This window comes from Asterias rubens, chromosome 3 (genome assembly GCF_902459465.1).
Source record: "Asterias rubens chromosome 3, eAstRub1.3, whole genome shotgun sequence".
Taxonomy (NCBI): Eukaryota; Metazoa; Echinodermata; class Asteroidea; order Forcipulatida; family Asteriidae; genus Asterias; species Asterias rubens.
Genome location: NC_047064.1, coordinates 19,639,635 through 19,661,165, shown reverse-complemented (window position 1 = coordinate 19,661,165; position 21,531 = coordinate 19,639,635). Strand labels below are relative to the sequence as shown.

General features: G+C 39.0%; 1 protein-coding gene across 1 annotated transcript; it reads right to left on the bottom strand.

The window, feature by feature from the left end:
* Positions 1 to 1,246: 1,246 nt before the first annotated feature.
* LOC117288140 (cold shock domain-containing protein E1-like) lies at positions 1,247 to 21,526 on the bottom strand. Its single transcript, XM_033768848.1, has 23 exons — positions 21,464 to 21,526; positions 20,194 to 20,406; positions 19,595 to 19,765; positions 17,785 to 17,876; positions 17,334 to 17,373; positions 16,205 to 16,301; positions 15,699 to 15,859; positions 14,760 to 14,816; positions 14,157 to 14,257; positions 13,666 to 13,792; positions 13,365 to 13,451; positions 11,601 to 11,773; positions 10,889 to 11,060; positions 10,397 to 10,492; positions 9,487 to 9,534; positions 8,597 to 8,722; positions 7,929 to 8,069; positions 6,943 to 7,115; positions 5,840 to 5,966; positions 4,690 to 4,792; positions 3,330 to 3,517; positions 2,385 to 2,548; positions 1,247 to 2,254 (listed from the first exon to the last, which is right to left on the bottom strand). Exons 3-23 carry the CDS (start codon positions 19,616 to 19,618, stop codon positions 2,092 to 2,094), a joined length of 2,460 nt encoding a protein of 819 aa, XP_033624739.1. The 5' UTR covers positions 19,619 to 19,765; positions 20,194 to 20,406; positions 21,464 to 21,526; the 3' UTR covers positions 1,247 to 2,091.
* Positions 21,527 to 21,531: the final 5 nt, after the last annotated feature.

Genomic DNA, 21,531 nt, shown 5'->3' with positions numbered 1-21,531 from the left:
ACTTACACGGCTAGAGTACAACATCGGTAATTCTCCGGTCAGTTATTCTCCGGTAATTCTCAATGGTAATTCTCCGGCCAGTAATTCTCTGGAAACAAAATTTTGGTTCTTCAGTGTTAGTTCATGATGTAAAAGAAAAACCACACAATTTTGACTGATATTTGTGTGAACCATTGTTTTCTACTTTCAAAACATCTTTCCCAAACCACAGTCATTTCATAACAAGCACTTTGTATAGTCTAATATAAGTTATCAAACAAGTGCGAGTGGAATATGGAAAAATATAGCGCTTCTGCGTCCCATATCCAACGAGGCCGAAAGCCGAGTTGGATATTGGACGCAGACGCGCTATATTTTCCGTATTTCCACGAGCGTGCGTGTGATAACGTATTTATCTTCAAGCAAACTTGGCGCGTGACATAGAACACACAATACGCATGGTAGTGATATTAGCCGTGCAATACAGGTTTTTATCACCACTCCATTCTGCGAATCTGATTGGAGGATTAGCGCGTACTTGAAGATAAAGGGCCCAATCGGAAGACAAGGTGTCCCTTTAAATTTTACTTGACAAATTCAGGAAACTCCTGGCCAGTTACAGTTTTACAAACTTATCCATCTGCCATAAATGCACGAATGGTGGTGGGTTCTGTCGCCAAAAAAAATAATTCATTATTGTCTCATCTTTTAAGGACTCAATTGTAGGACAGCTCAATATTTTTACATTTCCAAAGTAAATGTCCAGTTTTACATTACTTAAGACTAGCCCATGTATATGTAATTCGCTCACTCAAATCAGTTTAATTTTGTAAATGCATAAGTACTGCAGAGGGAGTCAATCAAATGCTTCATTTAAATACCGAAGGGTTCACACTATTAGACCCGTTGTCAGGGCACAATTTCAGTTATTAAGCTATCTTGAGCTCTCCCTATTTAAAAAATAAGTGAGCAATTATCAATTCAGTTAAGGTTTGGTGTATACTATATTTCTTTGACATTTCTCAAAAGAATTATTGGATTTTTTCTAAATTCTTCTACAAGGGATCAAGTGTTTTAAACCTTAATTGTTTTGCCCAAGCTTGACTTTTTAATTTTGTTGGTTTTCACATATTCATAATTTCATTAAATCTATCTTAAACATCTCAATACTTCTCTCAAAGTTTTTAAAAGCATTATTGTTTCGCTATTTTGTTTTGTCGTTGGTGTTTTTTCTTTATATTCTTGATTTCTTACTTTTCTTCTTCGATTTTTTTTTTTTTTTTTTTTTTTTTAGTATAATTTTTTTCTTTCTTTTTTCTTCCACATTGAGTAGTCCAATACTCTTCACTTACTGGCAGCACATTTGTTTTCATTGACTTAAAAAAAAAAAAACTAACAAAAAAATCAATCAAATAAATAAATCACATGAAAAAAAGGGGAAAAAAAATGCTTTTCTTAAACATCTTAGTGCTGAAATTCGTACACAAGATAATACTGCCCTCAATTCCTCCTTATAATCTCCTACCTCCAATAAAGAGGAAAAAACTAGAATAAAAAATAAATATTATTTTTCTTTGAGATTTTCCAGATTCAACAAGTTCTGGCCAATAGGGGGACTTTTGGAGAGTCTAGGTGCAGCACACTTGCCTGGTAAATCCACTGTTCATGGAAACATGCCCATGTTCAGAACTACGTAAACAATAAACTTACCTGGTAAGTCTGCTACCACCTAAAGTTCAAAAGTCTCCAAGTTCAGGATTATCAGATTTCAAAAGAGGCTCGGCGAGCAAAGAATTGATCAGCAATTGTCTTTTTTTCCCGAATTGAAAACTACAAACTTCATGAACTAGATTTGGGCTGACATGTGCATGTAAGGTACGCTTAGCACGGTTCTTTGAACTAAGCAGATTCAGCTAAAAAATTTGACTTGGGGCCCCCTTGAAATCTGTTAATGAACTTGGCAAATCTAACGACAACTGCTTCACAGCAAGTTAGTCATTTCTGGTTACCATCCAATTATCATTGATAACATATATTGGCAACTGGTAGCCTGTCGAGGAGAAACCTTAGCCTTTACAGGTACGACAGAGACCTTCCTAAGATGTTCCCTTTCTACACACTCCGTTCTTCGGTTCCGTTCAAGATAGTCCTCCCCAGGTTGAAGCCTTTTGTACCGTCGGGTCCTTTAGGCGTTCTGATGACCATCGTCTTCGGACCTCTCTCTTCGCTCGGGACACTCTTCAAACGGTTCAGATGGCCTGGACGTTGAATCTCACTGAAGGACAATCAAATTAAAAACAATTAAACTATTTTGCCATGTAGGTGATGCGGTGCCACTCTTGAGTGTAATATTGGAGTCCAATAGAAAAGTTATTGGATGCTTTGCAATCGCTGTTTTTACTCACCTGAGTCGTCTGACATTGATGGCACTGTGGCGGCCATTTTGTTGGTTTTGAATCAGCACAAATTCCACTTCATCTCCGGGATGAAGATCGCATCCTTCTTGGACTTCGCTCATGTGAAAGAATAACTTCTTGCCTTCACCAGTGTCGTAATTTAGAAATCCAAACTGGGTAAGCAACAGACAAAACAATCTTTAGATTTAATCTTACAAACGGCACAAATTAATTCTTAGTGTCCAATTTCATGGCTCTGCTTACCACCGAATTCTGCACTTGCCATCACCATTCTGTGCTTACTGAACAAGTGCCAAATTTCTACCTGAGCTGTGTATCACAGAGAATGCCAACAGAGGGCTAGACAGCAAATGACTATTACAAATGCAAATCAAAGGTCTTGCTAATCTGTGAAATCTGCTTAAAGGGTATATGTACTTTTAGTAGGACAAAAAACACAATGTCCACATAATTACACTAAACTTACACAGTTTGAAGATAATGAGCTTCCCGCAAAATATTACTTGCTGAGGTGCTGTAGTTTTGAGAAATGAGTAAAACAATGTCATGAAAATTTTTTTTGTCTCAGTGAACATGAGGCGAAAATTGTTTTAGCATGTAAAAATGTATTTTCATGACATTGTTTTACTCATACAGCACCTCAGCAACCAATATTTTAAGGTATGCTTTCTACTATCATTATCTTCAAACGGTGTAAGTTTAATGTAAATATGTGGACATTGTGTTTTGTGTTACAAAAAGTACCCAAATCCTTTAAAGCTTACACTAATTTCTCTGCTATAGTAAGCATGAAATATTACTTACCGTTAAGCAGTCCTATGATAATGGCCCCTTGGCCCAATTTCATATTTTGATTTTGCTTGAGCTAATTTGTTGCTCTATGAAAATGGGCCGTTGGTAACCAAAGGGACACGCCACATCCCAGACACTTACGTTGTTCTTGATGGAGTCCACATGAGTGCGTAGAATCTTTCGAATGGCGACCACGTTACACGCCCACTCCTTCCCGGAGATGTTAGCGATGCACAGCTGCAGCTGGACAGGGTCACCCTTCTGCAGGAAGTCATGACTGTCTGTCAGGCTGATGATGCAGTATGGGTAAACGGCACCGTCACTGTTATCTGTCAAATAGAATAGACCACAGCAGACTGAGTGAAAAGTCAAGCTGTTACACAACATAGCCTAATTTCACAGAGCTGATTCTGTGCTGAACGGCCGTTTCTGTGCTTACTTTACGATTTCTATTTCATAGCGCTTCTCTCCGAAAGCACACAAAAAAGCATGTTAACCTTTCGGTGCCTACTGCATGAAAATGAATGACATAACAACGCCAATCCATGGTGAGGGCGCAAACTGGCTGCCTTTCTTGCTAACCTGTGAAACATGCTTCACTAAAAGCAAATTTGTCTGCTTCAGTAAGCAGCGCTATGAAAATGGCCCTAGGTTAAGCTTGGTTCATACTTCCTGTGAATGCGAATGCGATGTGAACTTGATGTGAATTTGACGTCATAACCCCCTCTTTCGCTGTGATATTGGCAAGAGAGTTGAGCACAACTCAACTCAGTGCAAATTTCGTTGTGAATTTGTGACGTCACAATCGTATCGCATTCGCATCGAAGGAAGTATGAACCGGGCTTTACCCTACAAGTTCTGCTGTAAAACCGTGCACTGCAAAACAAAATAGCAGGGTTCTCACCATGCACAAACCAGCATATTGGGCAGATACCTGCAAATTTCTGCAGATACACAAATTTTGCTTTTTACTTATAAAATAATTTGAAAAAACATCAAGAGAAAACCATAAAGAATGTCCTAGATTGCACCGAGGGGCTTTTAAAACCAAGATAAACACCAAGTAGAAAACAGTCCATAGACCTTGTTTAAATAATAATATACGTTTTTTAAATAGCGCTTTATACACCATGTCTCAAAGCGCTTCCAACATTATTACCCTGATCACTGGGCCATTTCATTCCTTAAACCATCTCAGCTCCCTGGGGAGTAAACAGCCTGTGCCGCCAAATATGTAGCGCACTAATCTAAACCAACCACAATAACCATCTCTGCCCTCACAGGTACCCATTTACCCCTGGGTGGAGAGAAGCAACTACAGTTAAGTGTCTTGCTCAGAGACACAAGTGTCACGACCGGGATTCGAACCCACACCCTGCTGAACAGAAACACCAGAGCTTGAGTTCGGTGCTCTTATCTGCTCGGCCACGACACCCCACTCAGCGTGCCTCTGCCAAAGATAAAAAATCTAGGCCTTAATGCCCCCCCCCCCAGTTCTTACCTTCATTAACAACTTGAATGAGACCATTGTACGCAGCCTGCTGAGGGTCAATATTCCTTAATGGACGGATCACTTTACCCTGAAGAATTCCAGGTTTCTTCGGCTGTTTTCAAAAGAAGAAAACCAAAAAGGACACTTGATCAGAGGTCAATCAAAGTTTGATTTATTTGGTTAATTATTCTGGTTGTAAAGCTGAGCATTCTTAGAAAAGTAAACAAAATCACTTTACTAGCTAAAGGAAAGGTACACGTTTGGTAATTACTCAAAACAAATATTAACTTAAAAACTGACTTGGTAACGAGCATTTGAGAGCTGTTGATAGTATAAACCATTGTGGGAAACGACTCCCACTGAAGAATTGTAGTTTTTGAGAAAGAGATAATTTCTCACTAAAATATTAAGAGACTCCTATCTGAAAGCACACAAATTCGTCCAACAAGGGTGTTTTTTCTTTCATCATTTTCTCACAACTTCAATGACCAGTTGAGCCCAAATTTTCACAGGCTTGTTATTTTATGCTTATGATGGGATACACCTTAGTGAAAACACTGGTCTTTGACAATTACCAAATGTGTACAGGGCCTTTAAGAACCCCATGGAGAGAAGATAAGGAAGGAAGTTTCAGTGGGAGGGAAACCCAAGTGAATTATCCCAAGGAAAACACATACAGTCAAGTAGGGACTGAAAGCCCAATCAACGAAGTGCCTCCGGTTAGATTCGAACCGGGTGGAAGAGGTGGAAGGCAAGGAAAGATACCCTACTCCAATTTGATCACTATATGAGGTGAAACCCAAAGCATGTGAAAAACATTGATGATTAAAAATATAATCGCTCACAGATTTGCTAAAAGATAATCTTGGTAGGAAAACTTCCCTAAAAATTAAAAAAAAACTGAAATGCTATAGTTTTGAGAAATGAGTTAAACATTTAATTAATCTCACAAGACCAAAACTTGATGAAAACAGTGAAAACATATAATGGTGTTTTTCAGTGTTTTCTCGAGACTGCATTGACCGATCACTGTTTGTACGCAAGTCCTCATTGTTCACCGTGACATGGCTGTCTGCGACTACTTTGTCAGCTCTACCAATCATTGATTACACCTTTAAAGCCCATTTCACTGAACAGATAAATTGAAATACACCTGTACCTCCACTACGATAGTTCCTTTGGGCAACTTGGAGACCTCCTCTGCGCTGATCTTGGGTCCCTTCCTGATGACAGAATAACTCACTTCATCTCCAACATCGATGTCATTGACATCACCAGAAAACTCGCTATTAACAACAAAATAAAATAGAAAAGGTCAACAAAGGTCAATGCAAAAGATGCCACAAAATGAGTTCCGAATGAGGTGCTACAACTGGTCCATTCAAGCAAAGTGCCACTCAAGCAAATCAGCTTCCCCCATTTGTACAAGTCCATCGCCTTTCGAGATTGATGGAGGCCTTCTACTACTTCTTTTACAAATGACTAAGTCCACATACACAGTCCACTATCGGATCACTGGAACAATGGATCAAGACTATTCGTACTTTTGCTTCACAGAAAGTTGTTAACTCTTTCAGAGCCCGCTTCTATCCTTTTTTGCCTTTTGAACCTTAAACGACCAGCTCTTTTTTTTTCTCTCTTTTTTTTGTGTAAACCTTTAAAACAAAAGTCTCTCTCACCAAACAAAATGTATCTTTTGTGTTGATTTGTGCTGCCTTGGTACATCATTAAGTCAATAGTATTTCTTAGTGATAATGCCTTTCCATGATAACATGTCTCATACATGTCACTTTATGACACTTTATGAGATACATAAAAAGAATGTACATGTACATGTATGACTAAAGGCCGAGTCACACTGTTCAATTCAATTCATAGACTAATGGCATTTGGTTAACAATAAAATTACATCCAAAAACTATGTACATGGTTACATGAGAAAACAATAGTAAATTAAAAATATTACTAGAGCGATAACTGCACTGCAGCGATAACGAAAACGAAAACGATCATGACGCAGAGAGAACGCATTCTATTGGTTGAATTGCTCCACGCAGAATACGCACACACTCATTCAACCAATGGAATGCGTTCTCTTTGCGTCGTTATCGTTCTAGTTATCGCTGCAGTGGGACCGGGCCTTTAGACATTGAAAGAGTGAAGCAATCATTTAGCAGCTGTACGGACAAGACCCAGGGTGGAACATAAGCGGCTAACACAACCCCCCTCATCTAAGATCATTCAAAAATAATTGCTCCCTACCTGTAATGGAAAAAGACTTCATGATCGTGTTCAGCGGTCTCGATGAAACCGAAGCTGTCTTTCAGTACAGCAATGTAGCCCTGCTTGTCTGTCTTAGCTCCTCGGTTCAATACAACGATAGCCACAGCCAAGTGGGATTTGTCACGCTTCAACTCTGCGATGTTGAACTCCACCTTTAGGAAAAGATGTCAAGATTTTAAAGGCACTGTGATTAAAGTCAACACATTTGTTTCTGCGTTTATTTCCCAAAAAATGAAACAATTACTAAAAATATAATTTCCTCTAAATCAGGGCTTAACTTTTACACTGGACTGCAGGCCCTAGGCCAGTGGTTTATAGTGTCAGGCCAGTTAACTTATGCCCAGATAAGTCCAGCAGTCTTGTATGTTTCTACTGAATAACAAAACATACCTCACTCAATATCAATATCTTGAACAGAAAAAAATCATGTTCGATTCTTGACTCTGATAAATAACTTTTAATTCTATTGAGTTACTTTGAGTAACAAAGTATACTTAAAACCTCAGAAAGCAGATGAGATCAATCTACTCTTACATTTTGTAGTGCTTGATTGTTCAAGGAAAGATATTGCAATGCATGATCTCAGGAATTTTGTTTTCTCATTTTGATTCTAAAGTTGGTCCAGTAAAAGTTTGGAGCTACAAACCATTGTGTTCTTGTGAATTCGCCCCCTGTAAATATACTAATTTCTTTGAATAATTTGATCTGGGCCCAATTTCATAGAGCTGCTTCAGCAGAAAATTTTGCTTAAGCAAATAAATCCTTGCTTAGGAAAATCAGATTACCGACCAAGACTCCACTCACTTGTTATGCTTAGTTAACAACAGCTTAATACCAGTCACAAGCAATGTTATACATGTAGCCTACAATTTTGGCCAGTAACATGTGTAAAATAAGCAAGCTATTTTCGTGCTTAAGCAAATTTGTTGCTTAAGCAGCTCTATGAAATTGGCCCCTGGCCATACCTCATCTTTGACATCCGGAGGGACACGCACATCGGTGTCCTTGGCATGGAACTTAACGGACACCTCCTTATCGTCCTCCTGGTAGCGGATCAAACCAAGCTCTGGGGTGTGGTCACGATTCTTCCCTGGACTCCGACCCCACTGTTCAAAACAATATAAGATACTTCAAATCTCTCAACATTTTGCTTTTTGGAATTTGAAATTGCTTCTTATCTTTTTATAACCATGTGATGAATACGGAATTGGCAAAACCAGACATTTTTATATCGGGGGAGGTTGGGCAAGCAGGGGCAAGGACTAGCCTATATAGGACTCTTCCTTTTACCTCGTCGACTAACACGGTCGGCCATTTGTGGGGGGTCAAATTTTTAACTCCCATAAATGGCCACCGTGTGTGTTCGCAAAGTAAAAGGAAAACCATGCAATTTCAAGGCAAATTGGTGTGGATCATTGTATTCTACTTTTAAATCATCTTTCTAACCATATACATTTTATAACAAACGGTTACAAACGCTTTAGAAAGACCAACTCGACCGATCCAAGGCAACATGTTCCTTTAATACTAAACATGCTCGGCCCAAAATAAAAACCAGTTGGTACCGATCTGGCTCTCCTTTTGTTTTTAATGGAATTAAGTAAATAAAGAAAAAGAGTCACTTTAAACTTACTAAGTTATCGGGGAGTCTGTCCACCACTCCTTTAAGGCGTTGAGGCAGAACGTTCTGAAAGGTGACACTGCCTTTAGGGAGCTGTTTAATCCTGGTAGCGATCTGACGCTGGGCTTGAGTGGGGTCCTGTTCAAACATTACAACAATCAGAAAAAAATGTCAAACCTCTTCAGATCAGTATTTCAGGATAATATGTTTGTGTCACGTAATTTGCAGACTCCCTGTCGTGTGAAAATATTCACCATCTTCATCATGATGAAAATTGATGAAAAATTGATGAACAACATGACCGGGACTTAAAGGCAGTGAACACTCTTGGTAATTACTCAAAATAATTATTAGCATAAAACCTTACTTGGTAACGAGTAATGGGGAGAGGTTGATGGTAAAAACATTGTGAGAAAGGGCTCCCTCTAAAGTGACGTAGTTTTTGAGAAAGAAGTAATTTTCCACGAATTTGATTTCAAGACCTCCGAATTAGATTATGAGGTCTCAAAATCAAGCATCTGAAAGCACACAACTTTGTGTGACAAGGGTGTTTTTTCTTTCATTATTATCTTGCAATTGTGACGACCTATTGAGCTCAAACTTTAACAGGTTTGTTATTTTATGCAAATGTTGAGATACACCAAGTGAGAAGACTGGTCTTTGACAATTACCAATAGTGTCCAGTGTCTTTAAACACCAAGTTGACAATTTAGCAAACACTTTTGCAGATGATTTTCTCAAATGATGCTAACCCAGTATGTTTGTTTAATCTTAAATAAATTTTTGAAGGAGTGCAAACTGCCACTTTCGAAATATTTTGTCTCGAATGTTCCCTCAGTTTTCTTTTTTGCTTTTATTTAACAGTTGGACTTAGGTGGACTTTGAGCTTAATTGTTACTTACTGACATAACCGAGAACTCAACCTCATCAGATATATGGATGTCACCCTCCTGGAAAGAAACATCAAAAAATCTTGTCAAGAATGTAAAAAAAAACAAGCCTTCTACTTTTTAGTTAATAGATACATCGGGGATGAAATTTGCATCGGCGATAAAGAATATTATTTGGTTTTACCCTAACACTGATGTGCTTAAAGGAACACGTTGCCTTGGATCGGTCGAGTTAGTCTTTAAAAAGCGTTTGTAACCGTTTGTTATAGAATGCACATGGGTAGAAAGATGTTGTAAAAGTAGAATACAATGAGCCACACAAACATGCCTCAAAATTGCACGGTTTTCCCTTACCGTGCAAAGTAAAAAGAAAACCACGCAATTTCGATTGTTAAATTATAACAAACAGTTATAAATGCTTTTTTTTTCGTCCGATCCAAGGCAATGTGTTCCATTAAGCACTGTTTACTCAGTACTTTCCCAGAGTTCTGTGAAAAAAAAAAAAAAAAATTCTCATTTACCAACTATACCACCGAGATTGCCCGGTAGCTAGAGGGAAAAAGAAAATCGACCGCTCTGTGTATGATCACATTATTACTTTTTCACTGTATTAATGTACTAGTGCTCTACCAACTGAGCTTTCCAGCCCTACGTTGGCGGTCTAACTATTAGTCTATATCTTTGTTTCTTGGGTGCCAGTCAGAAGCCATATAACCGTTAACTACCATGTAGCCAGGGATAACACGTAAGTTTACGATACAACCTGAGAGCCAGGGGGGATCACCTCAAGGAGATGCAACTTTTTTTATATAGTTTTTGGGGTTTTACTTTAAGCCTGTTCCCCAAAAAATTCAAGTAAAAACCTTATGTGTTTTCACTGAGCGGAGGGGGGAGGGGTGTTTTTGTTTCTATTCCTACTTACAGAGTGAAGCATTTCATTGAAGTGAAAGAACATCCTTGCGTCTCGGTCTACACACTTGATGAAACCAAAGCCCTCTTTGACTGCTGCTATAATGCCCTGTACAGGTCAAAGGGTAAAAGGTCAAGGTTTATTATTATTATTAAAAAGATTTATATAGCGCATTTCCAAAACAGACCAATGCGCTTTACAAGAAAAATTGAAATTAAATACAAAAGAAAGCAAATTCATGCACACACATAAAAAGCACAAGAAACAGCACATGGTTGACTTTCTGAGTATTATTCTCTATAATATTCCCTATAAATCAGCATTACATTGACAAAAACCAATCTATAACATTACCTTAAATCAAGGACAGATTCGGGAAACTTTTTCAGAAAATCAGTTACCAAAACAAATCGTGACCATGATGTTTTGATAGCAGCACCGATGATCACAAATAGAAAACACAAATATCATTTATTCTTCAAAAAAGTCTTCAAGTAAACTCACCGTTTCCCTAACTTCTTTTCCCTCCTTGAAGGTGGCTTCAGACAGCTCCAGGTTTGTAGCTCGTTGTAGATGGTCTCGTTTGTCAGTGGCGATTTGAAAGTTGACGATGTCACCCACGCATAGCGTGTATGAATGGAGCAGGTCTTTGTCTCCATACGACAGTTCACGTTTCCTGGTAAAGTGCACAATTTTTTTTTTTTAAGACAAGGTTTGTCGTTATCTTCTCCAACATCGAGGCACTGGCCAAGGGTGGATTTCACAAAGATTGAAGACAAGTCTTATCTCGAGTTAGGAAGAGTTACTCGTCCTAACTTAGGACTAGCCTTAAGTTTGTAATAACTCCTAAAGAGTCGTAGGACTAGTCCTGAGTTAGGACTCTCTTTGTGAAATCGACCCCTGGAAAGACGCATGACTTCTGTTGCCCTGGTCTTGGCCTAGGTGCCCCTTCAAACATTTCAGAAAGACTTAAGATTTTCCAATGAATAGGGTGACCACCAGCATTACAACAAGATGGCTCAGTTGGTACAGCACTGGTTCATTAATTCAGAGAATGGACGTTAAAGTCCATTCTCATAAATTTACCCAGGCAGCTTCCCTTGTGGTTTATTACTTGATGCATTGAAGCTGAAGACATTTTTATTAAACAGGTCAACTTAAATATGATTTCAAGGTTTTACATCAAAATTTTGACTTGAACTTCTGTTATTCCTACCCTCCATCTTCCAAGACATAGATGAGTTTGCCAGGGAATGGGTCGTTGGTCTTCTTGGTCGTGAAGCGAGGGATGACTTTAGTGATGCATCCTCCCTGGTCATTCTCCCCGATGTCTTCAAAGATGACGGTACCAGTGGGAAGCTTCTTAATAGTGACTGCAACCTCCTTATCCTGGGTCCGAAAACAAAACAAAATAGAGATGTCACATGAATTTTAATATTCTTAATATTCTAATGTATATGGTGTCATTGCCCAGTGGTTTAAAGGCAGTGGACACTATTGGTAATTACTCAAAATAATTATCATCATAAAACCTTTCTTGATTACAAGTAATGGGGAGAGGTTGATAGTATAAAACATTGTGAGAAACAGCTCCCTCTGAAGTGACGTAGTTTGCGAAAAAGAAGTAACTTTCCACGAATTTGATTTTGAGACCTCAAGTTTAGAATTTGAGGTCTCGAAATCAAGCATCAGAAAACACACAACTTCGTGTGACAAGGGTTTTTTTCCTTTCATTATTATCTTGTAACTTCGACGACCGATCGAGCTCAAATTTTCACAGGTTTGTTATTTTATGCATAGGTTGAGATCCACCAAATGTGAAGACTAATCTTTTACAACTATCAAAAGTGTACACTGTCTTTAAAGCATAAAATTCAAGTTCTGGTGGTTCAGTCATCAGAGTGTTGGTTCGAATCCCAGTCATGACACTTGTGTCCTTGAGCAAGATACTTTACTACAATTGCTTCTCTTAACCCAGGGGTTACATGTAAGGGTTTATATTGTATTTGAAAAAGCCTTCGGAGCGCCACAGCTGCTCAGGGCTGTATACTCCCCAGGGAGCTGAGAAAGATTACAGGATTGTTACACCAGGGCCCAATTTCATAGAGCTGCTAAGCACAAATATTTGCTTAGCATGACATTTTTTGCCTTGATAAAAAACAGAATGACCAACCAAATTTCCAAGTGATTTTCAGGATAAGCAAACAACAGCTGAATACCTGTAACAAGCAATATGCAACAAATGGAAAATTTGGTTGGTAATCCTTTTTTTTATCAAGGAAGAAATTTCATGCTAAGCAAAGTTTTGTGCTAAGCAGCTCTATGAAATGTGGCCCTGATCTACCCTGCAAATGGGCATACCCAGGGGAATAGTGACCCGTGCTCTGGAGTAGCGGTAAGCGGTAAAACCCTGGGGTATTCTTGAAACCTGCAACCGAAACCCTGTGGAATAGGGACACAGTGTGAAAGTGCACTGGGGTAACCGTGGAGTAAAAGATAAATCCCAGGACCTCCCCAGGGCTGTACTCCACAAAGATAAGACATACCATGTGAAAAGGAAGTGTCGTGGCCGAGCGGTTAAGATCACCGAATCCAAACTCTGGTGTTTCTTATCCGCAGAGTGTGGGTTCGAGTCCCCAGCCGTGACACTTGAATAAGACGTAAAGCCATTGGTCCCGTGTGTTGTGTAACACATGTAAAAGAACCCAGTGCACTTATCGAAAAGAGAAGGGGTTCGCCCAGTGTTCCTGGCTGTGGCTGCGTAATGCGCCGTAGCACCTTGTAAACCCTTATAAGGTGCTAACTAAATGGGTCTCAAAATTCATCACTGTAATAACCTATCTTTCTGAAAGTTTGTATATACTCAGTGCCTTGAGTACCTTGTTTGGTAGATACGTGCGCTATATTAGACTTCGATATTATATATATTATTTAGGGCAATAGTGACAGCCGTAGCCGCCAATGTGGACATTGATCTTACATTTCTGTGGCCGACTTCAAACTCCACGTCATCTCCAAGTAGTAAATCATTGATGTCACCAGTGAAGCTACTGTAGTGGAAGAAAATCTATGACAGAACAGTACAAAAACAGTTTAAATTATGATCACAAAAATAAGAATGTTTTATTTTTGTTTTGGTCGAAACAATATCAGCTTGAGGGCCACATGGGCAGGTGTATCCTCTGGGAGCCGTCTGACATGGCCAAAGAGGGAATGACATCTCCGCGAGATAGTCACGCTGATGTCCTTTTTGCAAAAAAGAGTTCTATTTTATGACTTACCTCTTTCACAACATCTGCTCTCTCGATGAAGCCAAAGGATTCCTTCATGGAGCAGACGACTCCCTGAAACATTGGTACTTGGACTGGTTCCACCATGCGGATCCTACGAGCTTGGACATTACCGTTTCTGGAGTAAGAAATGATGACAATATTACAGGGGTGAGAGTCATTACTACAGAACAGAAACTCCTCTCTTTTAAATGTAATATAAAAACCTATCTTCTTAAAACCACTTTTAAGCTTTTTAATGTCTTCTTCTATGGTCACCTTGCCAGTTAGTTTAGAATTTTAGACACTTAACTATTATTGCTTCTCTTCACCCAGAGGTACAAATGGGTACCTATGAGGGAAAAGATGGTTAACAAGATTGATTTTTGTCAAATAGTCTTGGGGGGGGGCAGCTTTGGCATAGTCACAAACATGTCAGATACCATGAACAGCTATACACAATTTAGGAAAAACTTTGAAATCAATTTTAGAGAGTAACATACCTTTTGTCGGTAGCGATAAAGAATGCTACTTTGTCACCTTTTTTGAGAAGGCGTCCTTTGTCATACATGTCTTCCATTCCATAGGCAAGAAAGAAGCTTTCCTAGAACAGCATAACACAAAATGGCATATCAGTTTATTGATAACTCATACAATTGTGAAGCCCCACACCGAAATCAGGCTGTTTTTGGAAATCAGTGTTCTCCCATAAAGCCATTGGACCCTTTCGGTAAACAGTATTTTCCAAGGCCCACACTTCGTGTATCACAACTTCTATGGACTAATATTTCAAGAGAAGTCTTTCACCATTATCTTCTGTAAACCCTGTAAGTTATTTGTAAATCTGTGAACTTTAATTTTGTTTCTGTACCGAAAGGGTCCAATGGCTTTAACAGGGGTTCTATTGACCAAATGCTGCTGGTTAAAGGCAGTGGACACTATTGGAATTATATTTTCACAGGTTTGTTATTTTATGCATATGTTGAGATACATCAAGTGAGAAGACTCGTCTTTGACAATTACCAATAGTGCCTCAGCTCTAAGCAGCCCTATAAAATTTGACCTTCAGAAATTCTTGGTTTGTTTTATGATAAGTATTAACTTACGCCGTTCATTTCATACGCCACCTGGCCATATTCAGCAGTCATTGGACAACCCATTGGCTGTGGAGAAAGAGGAGGAAAAAACAGAACAAGAGTAAGACATCTCTTAAAGGATTTGGGTACTTTTTTTAAATGTCCACAGATTTACATTAAACTTACAGGGTTTCAAGGTAATGAAAGTGGAAAGCTTCCCTTCAAATGTTACTAACTGAGGTTCTTTAGTTTTTGAGAAATGAGTTTTTAAAAAGTCACAAAACAATGAGTTTTTGAGAAAGTCACAAAATAATTTTCGTCTCAGGAAAGACAAAAATTATTTTAGCATGTAAAATCCCATTAACCAGTTATGATATTATTTGTTTTACTTATGTCTCGAAAACTACAGCACCTCAGTAAGTAAAACTTCAAGGGAAGCTTTCTATCATAATCTTCAAACTGTGTAAGTTTAATGTAAATCTGTGGACATTGTGTTTTGTGTTAGGAAAAAGTATATAGACCCTTTAAAGGGAAGGTACATGTTTGGTAATTACTCAAAACAAATATTAACTTAAAAACTGACTTGGTAACCAGCATTGAAGAGCTGTTGATAGTATAAAACATTATGGGAAACGACTTCCTCTGAAGTCTACAGTCTGCTTGGTTTTTGTTTCAAGAACAATTAAGCAAGAATTTGAGAGTTTGAACAACAGTCTTCCCTCTGCTTGGGTTTGCTTCAAGAACTGTGGTTACTGTGGTCCAGTTAGACTGCAGGACTTGCAATCACAAGGTTGTGGGTTCGAACCCTACCAAGCAAACCGCTGCTTTCACAATTAGAATACATATTCAAACAAACAATGAGGCGAGATTTTAGCGAATTTGAACTACTCGGTCATCTGTCTGTTTAGTTAAGCTTCAAAAACAATCGAGCGAGAAGTATAGGGGATAATAGGGACTTGAACTACTCACTGTTTTCTGTCTGCTTGCTTTTGCTTCAAGAACAACGAGACCTGAGAGAGGCTCCTCTGAGATGATTTCACTTGAGATGGTTCCTTGGCTGAGTTTGATGATCTTACTAGCGATGGGTTTACCCGAACGGCAATCCGGAATGGTTTCAAATTCCACTGCATCTGCAATTTGAAAGTTTTGAGGAAAAGATAAGTTTTTGGGACCAGTTATTGCAAGAGAATCCAACAAGCTCTATCAACCAGAGCACATTGTTGCATTTGGCAGGGTTAGGCTAAGGGCACCTTTTACCAAATTTTTTGAAAGGGAGGATCCTCCGATAAATAATCTGCCTTATACGTATGCAAAAGAAATTATCTGTGTAATTCTGTCTCTCTGAAACTATCACAAATGTTTACAGAAACCACTATTTTGCATTTGGAAATCGAGTTTAGAAAATAAGTTTGGCAAATGAGTTTGGGAAATGAGTTGTGGACATAAGGTCAAGAGTTTGGAAATGAGTTACTCACCACCAATCTTAAGATTCTCCATGTTGCCATCGTAGTGGCTCCCGTGGAAGAATAGACGTCCATCACGATCGCAGCAGGTGATGAAACCGTAAGAACCCTGTCGACCAATCAAATTAAGTCTCATTAGATTGTTGACCAATCAAACTAAGTCTCATTAGATTGTCCACCAATCAAATCAAGTCTCATTAGATTGTCAACCAATCAAAAGTCTCATTAGATTGTCGACCAATCAAATTAAGTCTCATTAGATTGCCGACCAATGAAATTAAGTCTCATTACATTGTAGACCAATGAAGTTAAGTTTCATTAGGGCCTGGTCACACGAGGCTACTTTTGCAGGTAACTTGGCGGCAACCAATTGCAGTGCATTCAGTGGCACATGTGTAATGTGTCAAACATTGCTTACTATTCCCAAGAACAATCTGAGAATATTCAAAAAGTGAATACTATTCCCAAGAACAATCTGAGAATATTCAAAAAGTGAATACTATTCCAAGCATATTCTGAGAATATTCAAAAAGTGGATGGATTCTCTTCTTTGAGAACTGGTTTCCAGTAAGTTGTTGTGTGTGAGATGACCCTAAGACTAATGAGCTGGATAAGATATGGCGATTTATTGTGGAAGATATGAGGAAACTAGTGTCCTCAGAAAAGCCAGAGCTGAGTGAAGTCTGTACTTTCAACTTGCCTGTGCCAAGTTACTTTTCACTTGCACTTTTCCCACTTGTAAATTGAGGATGTCGTGTTCCTGATCACCCACTTTGCACCTTACAGTACGACTATACTCTACAACAAGAGGAATGTACCAAACCATAATAGATAGATAGCCATCTTTGTTTAGTACAAAACCAAATTTGTAGATGACATTTACCAATTTATGCCTATGAACTTTGCAGTGCTTCTTACCTAATAACTTTTTTACGGTCAATAAATTTTGGAGAAGGTACCTGAAGTATACCCTTCCTCGAAGAAAAGTCAAAAGATGCAATGTGAATAGCTTAATTTAGAAGCATTACACAATTACAGAAATCTACAAAATGGAATAAGTTTTTAAGATAAAACACAAGAAAACAGACAGACGAGAAACAAAAGACAAATAGAGAAAAAAAAACACTCTTCCTGAACTCACCAACATTTTCTCGATCATTCCTGTTTCTCGACATGATGCTCTGTAGAAAAGAAAAAAACACCATTTCATAAATATCAGTCTATTTTTAAAATAGAGTACAAAACAAGTTGTTTGGTTCTACCCACCATTACTCACAACTTTGGGGCATTATAAACATTTTTTTTAAATATATATTTGGCTGAGCACGCTGAATTGAAACAAGGACTTCGGAATGACTTCTACTTGGTGTTTATCTTGGTTATAAAAAAAAACTTTCAAGTAATCTTGAGATTTAAATTGTTTCTTTGGATTAATTTTTAGATTGTTTTTTTTTTTTTAAATGACCTGCTTGTGCATGGGAAGAACCCTGGGGAAATTGTCCCTCTTCCCTTCATCGCATTTTCTGCAACACTCTTGTGGAAACAGCAATAAGGTCCATTGATTCAGACCCTTATACAGACCAAGGACTTACCCGTTTTGAGGTGGATAACTGGCAGATCTCTGCAGTTGGGGAGCAGGGTGGAAAGGCTTGATGATGGTAGGCGAGTCTTGGGAATTCATTCTCTGCAGACAACGACAAAAACATTCTTGAAACCAATGAAAGTCATGTATAAATGTAAATCACATGTGTGGGTTCGAGTCTAAGTCAAGACATTTGTATCCTCGACCTTGACACTTTACCGGAATTGCTTTGTCCTTTTGATTGGACATTAAGCCGCAAGTACCATGTCCTAGGATTGGTAGTTTATGTAAAAGAACCCTGGGGTCGATTTCACAAAGAGTTAGGACTAGTCCTAACTTAGGACTAATCCTAGGAGATATGAAAAACGTATGGCTAGTCCTAAGTCAGGATGAGTAACTCGTCCTAACTCAAGATAAGACTAGTCTTAACTCTTTGTGAAATCCACCACTGGTCACTTATCATGGAAGAGTAGAGGTATGTGAAGGCTACGAAACAACTAAAGTTGTTGGATTGATCCATTCGTAGTCAGGATGCAGCAAGTCAGAAATTAGTGATTTCAAAAGGCGTTAGAATCATCAGACTCATAACCCAGTGCTAGTCATCATTCTTGCGCATTCCTCGACCAACTTTGTGGTGACAGTCACCAACGTATGGAAGGACAAGTGAGTTTAAAATATTTCAAATTTTTAAAACAGAGAAAGAAACCCTCCCCTCTCCAAACAAGAAGAGAAAATGATCTTTGTTTCGGGTTTACAACAGAGCACCCTTGTTTCACAGGTTTCCTCAGGCTTGTGAGTTACAGTGTAAGGGTAGGGGTTAACCCCAGTGTTTTTGGTTCACATAGCAAGCACCCTTGTTTACAGGTTTCATCAGGCTTGCAAGCTACAGTGCAAGGGTAGGGGTTAACCCCAATGTTTCTGGTTCACATAGCAAGCACCCTTGTTTCATCAGGCTTGCGAGCTACAGTGTAAGGGTAGGGGTTAACCCCAGTGTTTTTGGTTCACATAGCAAGCACCCTTGTTATACAGGTTTCCTCAGGCTTGCAAGCTTCAGTGTAAGGGTAGGGGTTAACCCCAGTGTTTCTGGTTCACATAGCAAGCACCCTTGTTTCATCAGGCTTGCAAGCTACAGTGTAAGGGTAGGGGTTAACCCCAGTGTTTCTGGTTCACATAGCAAGCACCCTTGTTTTACAGGTTTCCTCAGGCTTGCAAGCTACAGTGTAAGGGTAGGGGTTAACCCCAGTGTTTCTGGTTCACATAGCAAGCACCCTTGTTTTACAGGTTTCATCAGGCTTGCAAGCTTCAGTGTAAGGGTAGAGGTTAACCCCAATGTTTCTGGTTCACATAGCAAGCACCCTTGTTTCATCAGGCTTGCGAGCTACAGTGTAAGGGTAGGGGTTAACCCCAGTGTTTCTGGTTCACATAGCAAGCACCCTTGTTTTACAGGTTTCCTCAGGCTTGCAAGCTACAGTGTAAGGGTAGGGGTTAACCCTGGTGTTTCTGGTTCACATAGCAAGCACCCTTGTTTACAGGTTTCCTCAGGCTTGCAAGCTACAGTGTAAGGGTATGGGTTAACCCCAGTGTTTCTGGTTCACATAGCAAGCACCCTTGTTTACAGGTTTCCTCAGGCTTGCAAGCTACAGTGTAAGGGTATGGGTTAACCCCAGTGTTTCTGGTTCACATAGCAAGCACCCTTGTTTACAGGTTTCCTCAGGCTTGTGAGTTACAGTGATTGAGTTCACTTATGAGGAATCCTTGGATTCATTCAAAGAAAATAGAATATAAAATAATAATACATTCAAAACAATCTTCGAACTGACCTTCCATGCTGGGCTAGACGCCATGATGGCTCGTGAGATCTTGGAAAGAGTTTCCTTGTAAGAAAGAAAGACAGATGATGGTCAAGGCTTCTTTCTCTTTCTTCTGGTTCCTGTCGACTCCTCCCCTTAGACAGCTGCCGACTTTGATTACGATCCTGGGTAGCTCACTAACTGCCGGGTCAGAGAGATTAAAAAGAAATACATGAAAATGCAAGATCAGGTAAAAACACAAAAATGTCTTCTTCAAGATCCGGGGTTCAAGTCCTACCTCTAAGCCCAATTTCCTAAGGCTGCTCTTAGAGCCGAACAGTAGCTAAGCACAAAAAACATAGGCTTACCAGAATATGGTTACCGGCAAACAAACTAAGTCACATATACAATCTGTGACTGGTATCCCGCCCTTTTTTTGCTTAGTAGAAGATTCGCATGTAATATTAAGTATAACCAATCATTTAAAAGATTTTGTTTTTTGCCTGCGTATCAGCCAAAATTTATGCCCAACGGCATGAAGTTGCGAATATTGACCAAATAAACTAGCTTGTGCTAGTGAGATCGATAACTTCTGGAATAACAACCAAGTAAAAAAGGTGATGGATTACCTTGAGTGAAGTACTGTAGTTCTCTTTAGAGGTTTTCTGGCGTTGATAATTGACCTCTACTTCACATATTAGATGTTAACCCTCTCTTAATCTGTTTCCCTAATCCTCAGGATCGGTGCTGTGTTGAGCTGAAGTTAAACTTGGTGGAATTAAGTCTGAATTGGCAGCGTTGCATCTCATGGGATATCTTAAAGTCAGTGGGTGTGCCAGTAGCTGCAAAACAAGAAAGAAGAAAAGTCAATCTGGGTTTGCCCGTTTCTTTTCAGTGACTGGCAGACAGCAGGACCAGTTACATAGCTCATCTTTTTGGCAGTGCATCAGCCAGGGATGATTCTGTACTAGCCAGCCGGACCACTCAGAGAAAATGTTGACTGATCCTCAGGTGTTTTAACTGTCATTTGGCCAGGAGACAACGGTTATGGGAGAACGCTTTCAGTTTTTGTTGAATTGTGTTTTTTTTTTTCATTTTTATCTCTCTCCCTCTCTTTGTCCTTGTTTCTTCTGCCAAACTTTTTTTTTTCAACTGACAAAGCAACAGCCACGGAAACATTTCTATAAATGTACATATGCTTCTGCTTGTTGAACAAATCTAAAAAGAACTTCCCAAAAAAGGAAAACTTATTTACAATTTTTAAAAAATTGCCAATGAATGACACATATAATGTTTTTGACAAAATGTTGCACTAAAGATTTAGTCATATCAAATTTTATATCACCTACCACTATTTCCAAGTCACGGATTCTGTACTGGCATAAACTCATTCATATTCATATTTGTACAAAAGGTTTAAAACAAAGAAAGATGATGTGAAACTGCAAGGTAAAGATGAGATATGCTGACAAAATACAGTGTTTTAATTAAGAGCTAGGAACTTCAATCAATTCACTCCAAACCATAGCACAACTATCAACATAAACAACAATACAAAATGTGTGTAACGTTGACAGGAAAGTGGGCAGCAGACGTCTGGACCACATGAACTAAATTAAAACTCAACCCCGACCACCAGCTGACCTACAAAAACACTTTGTTTTGTTCAACCATGGTTGAGCCATTCCAGTCATTCTGCCTGGTGGTGAGTCACACCGGTTGTTCGTCATTCATTTCCGTCGACAGAAAACAAAAACAAGGTAAACTCGTCCAGTAACGATACTGACGCGACCATTGTTTTGACATAAACCATATCCAAACAACTATGAAATAAAAACTTGAGTTTAATTGAGTAAATAGTTTCTTAAAAATAAGGAAATTTCGTCTCTAAAAACTCACCTCAACACAGCGCGGCAGCACGTCCACCTCAGCACCATGTTTTTGAGGACAGGGAAAGTGGAAGGGCG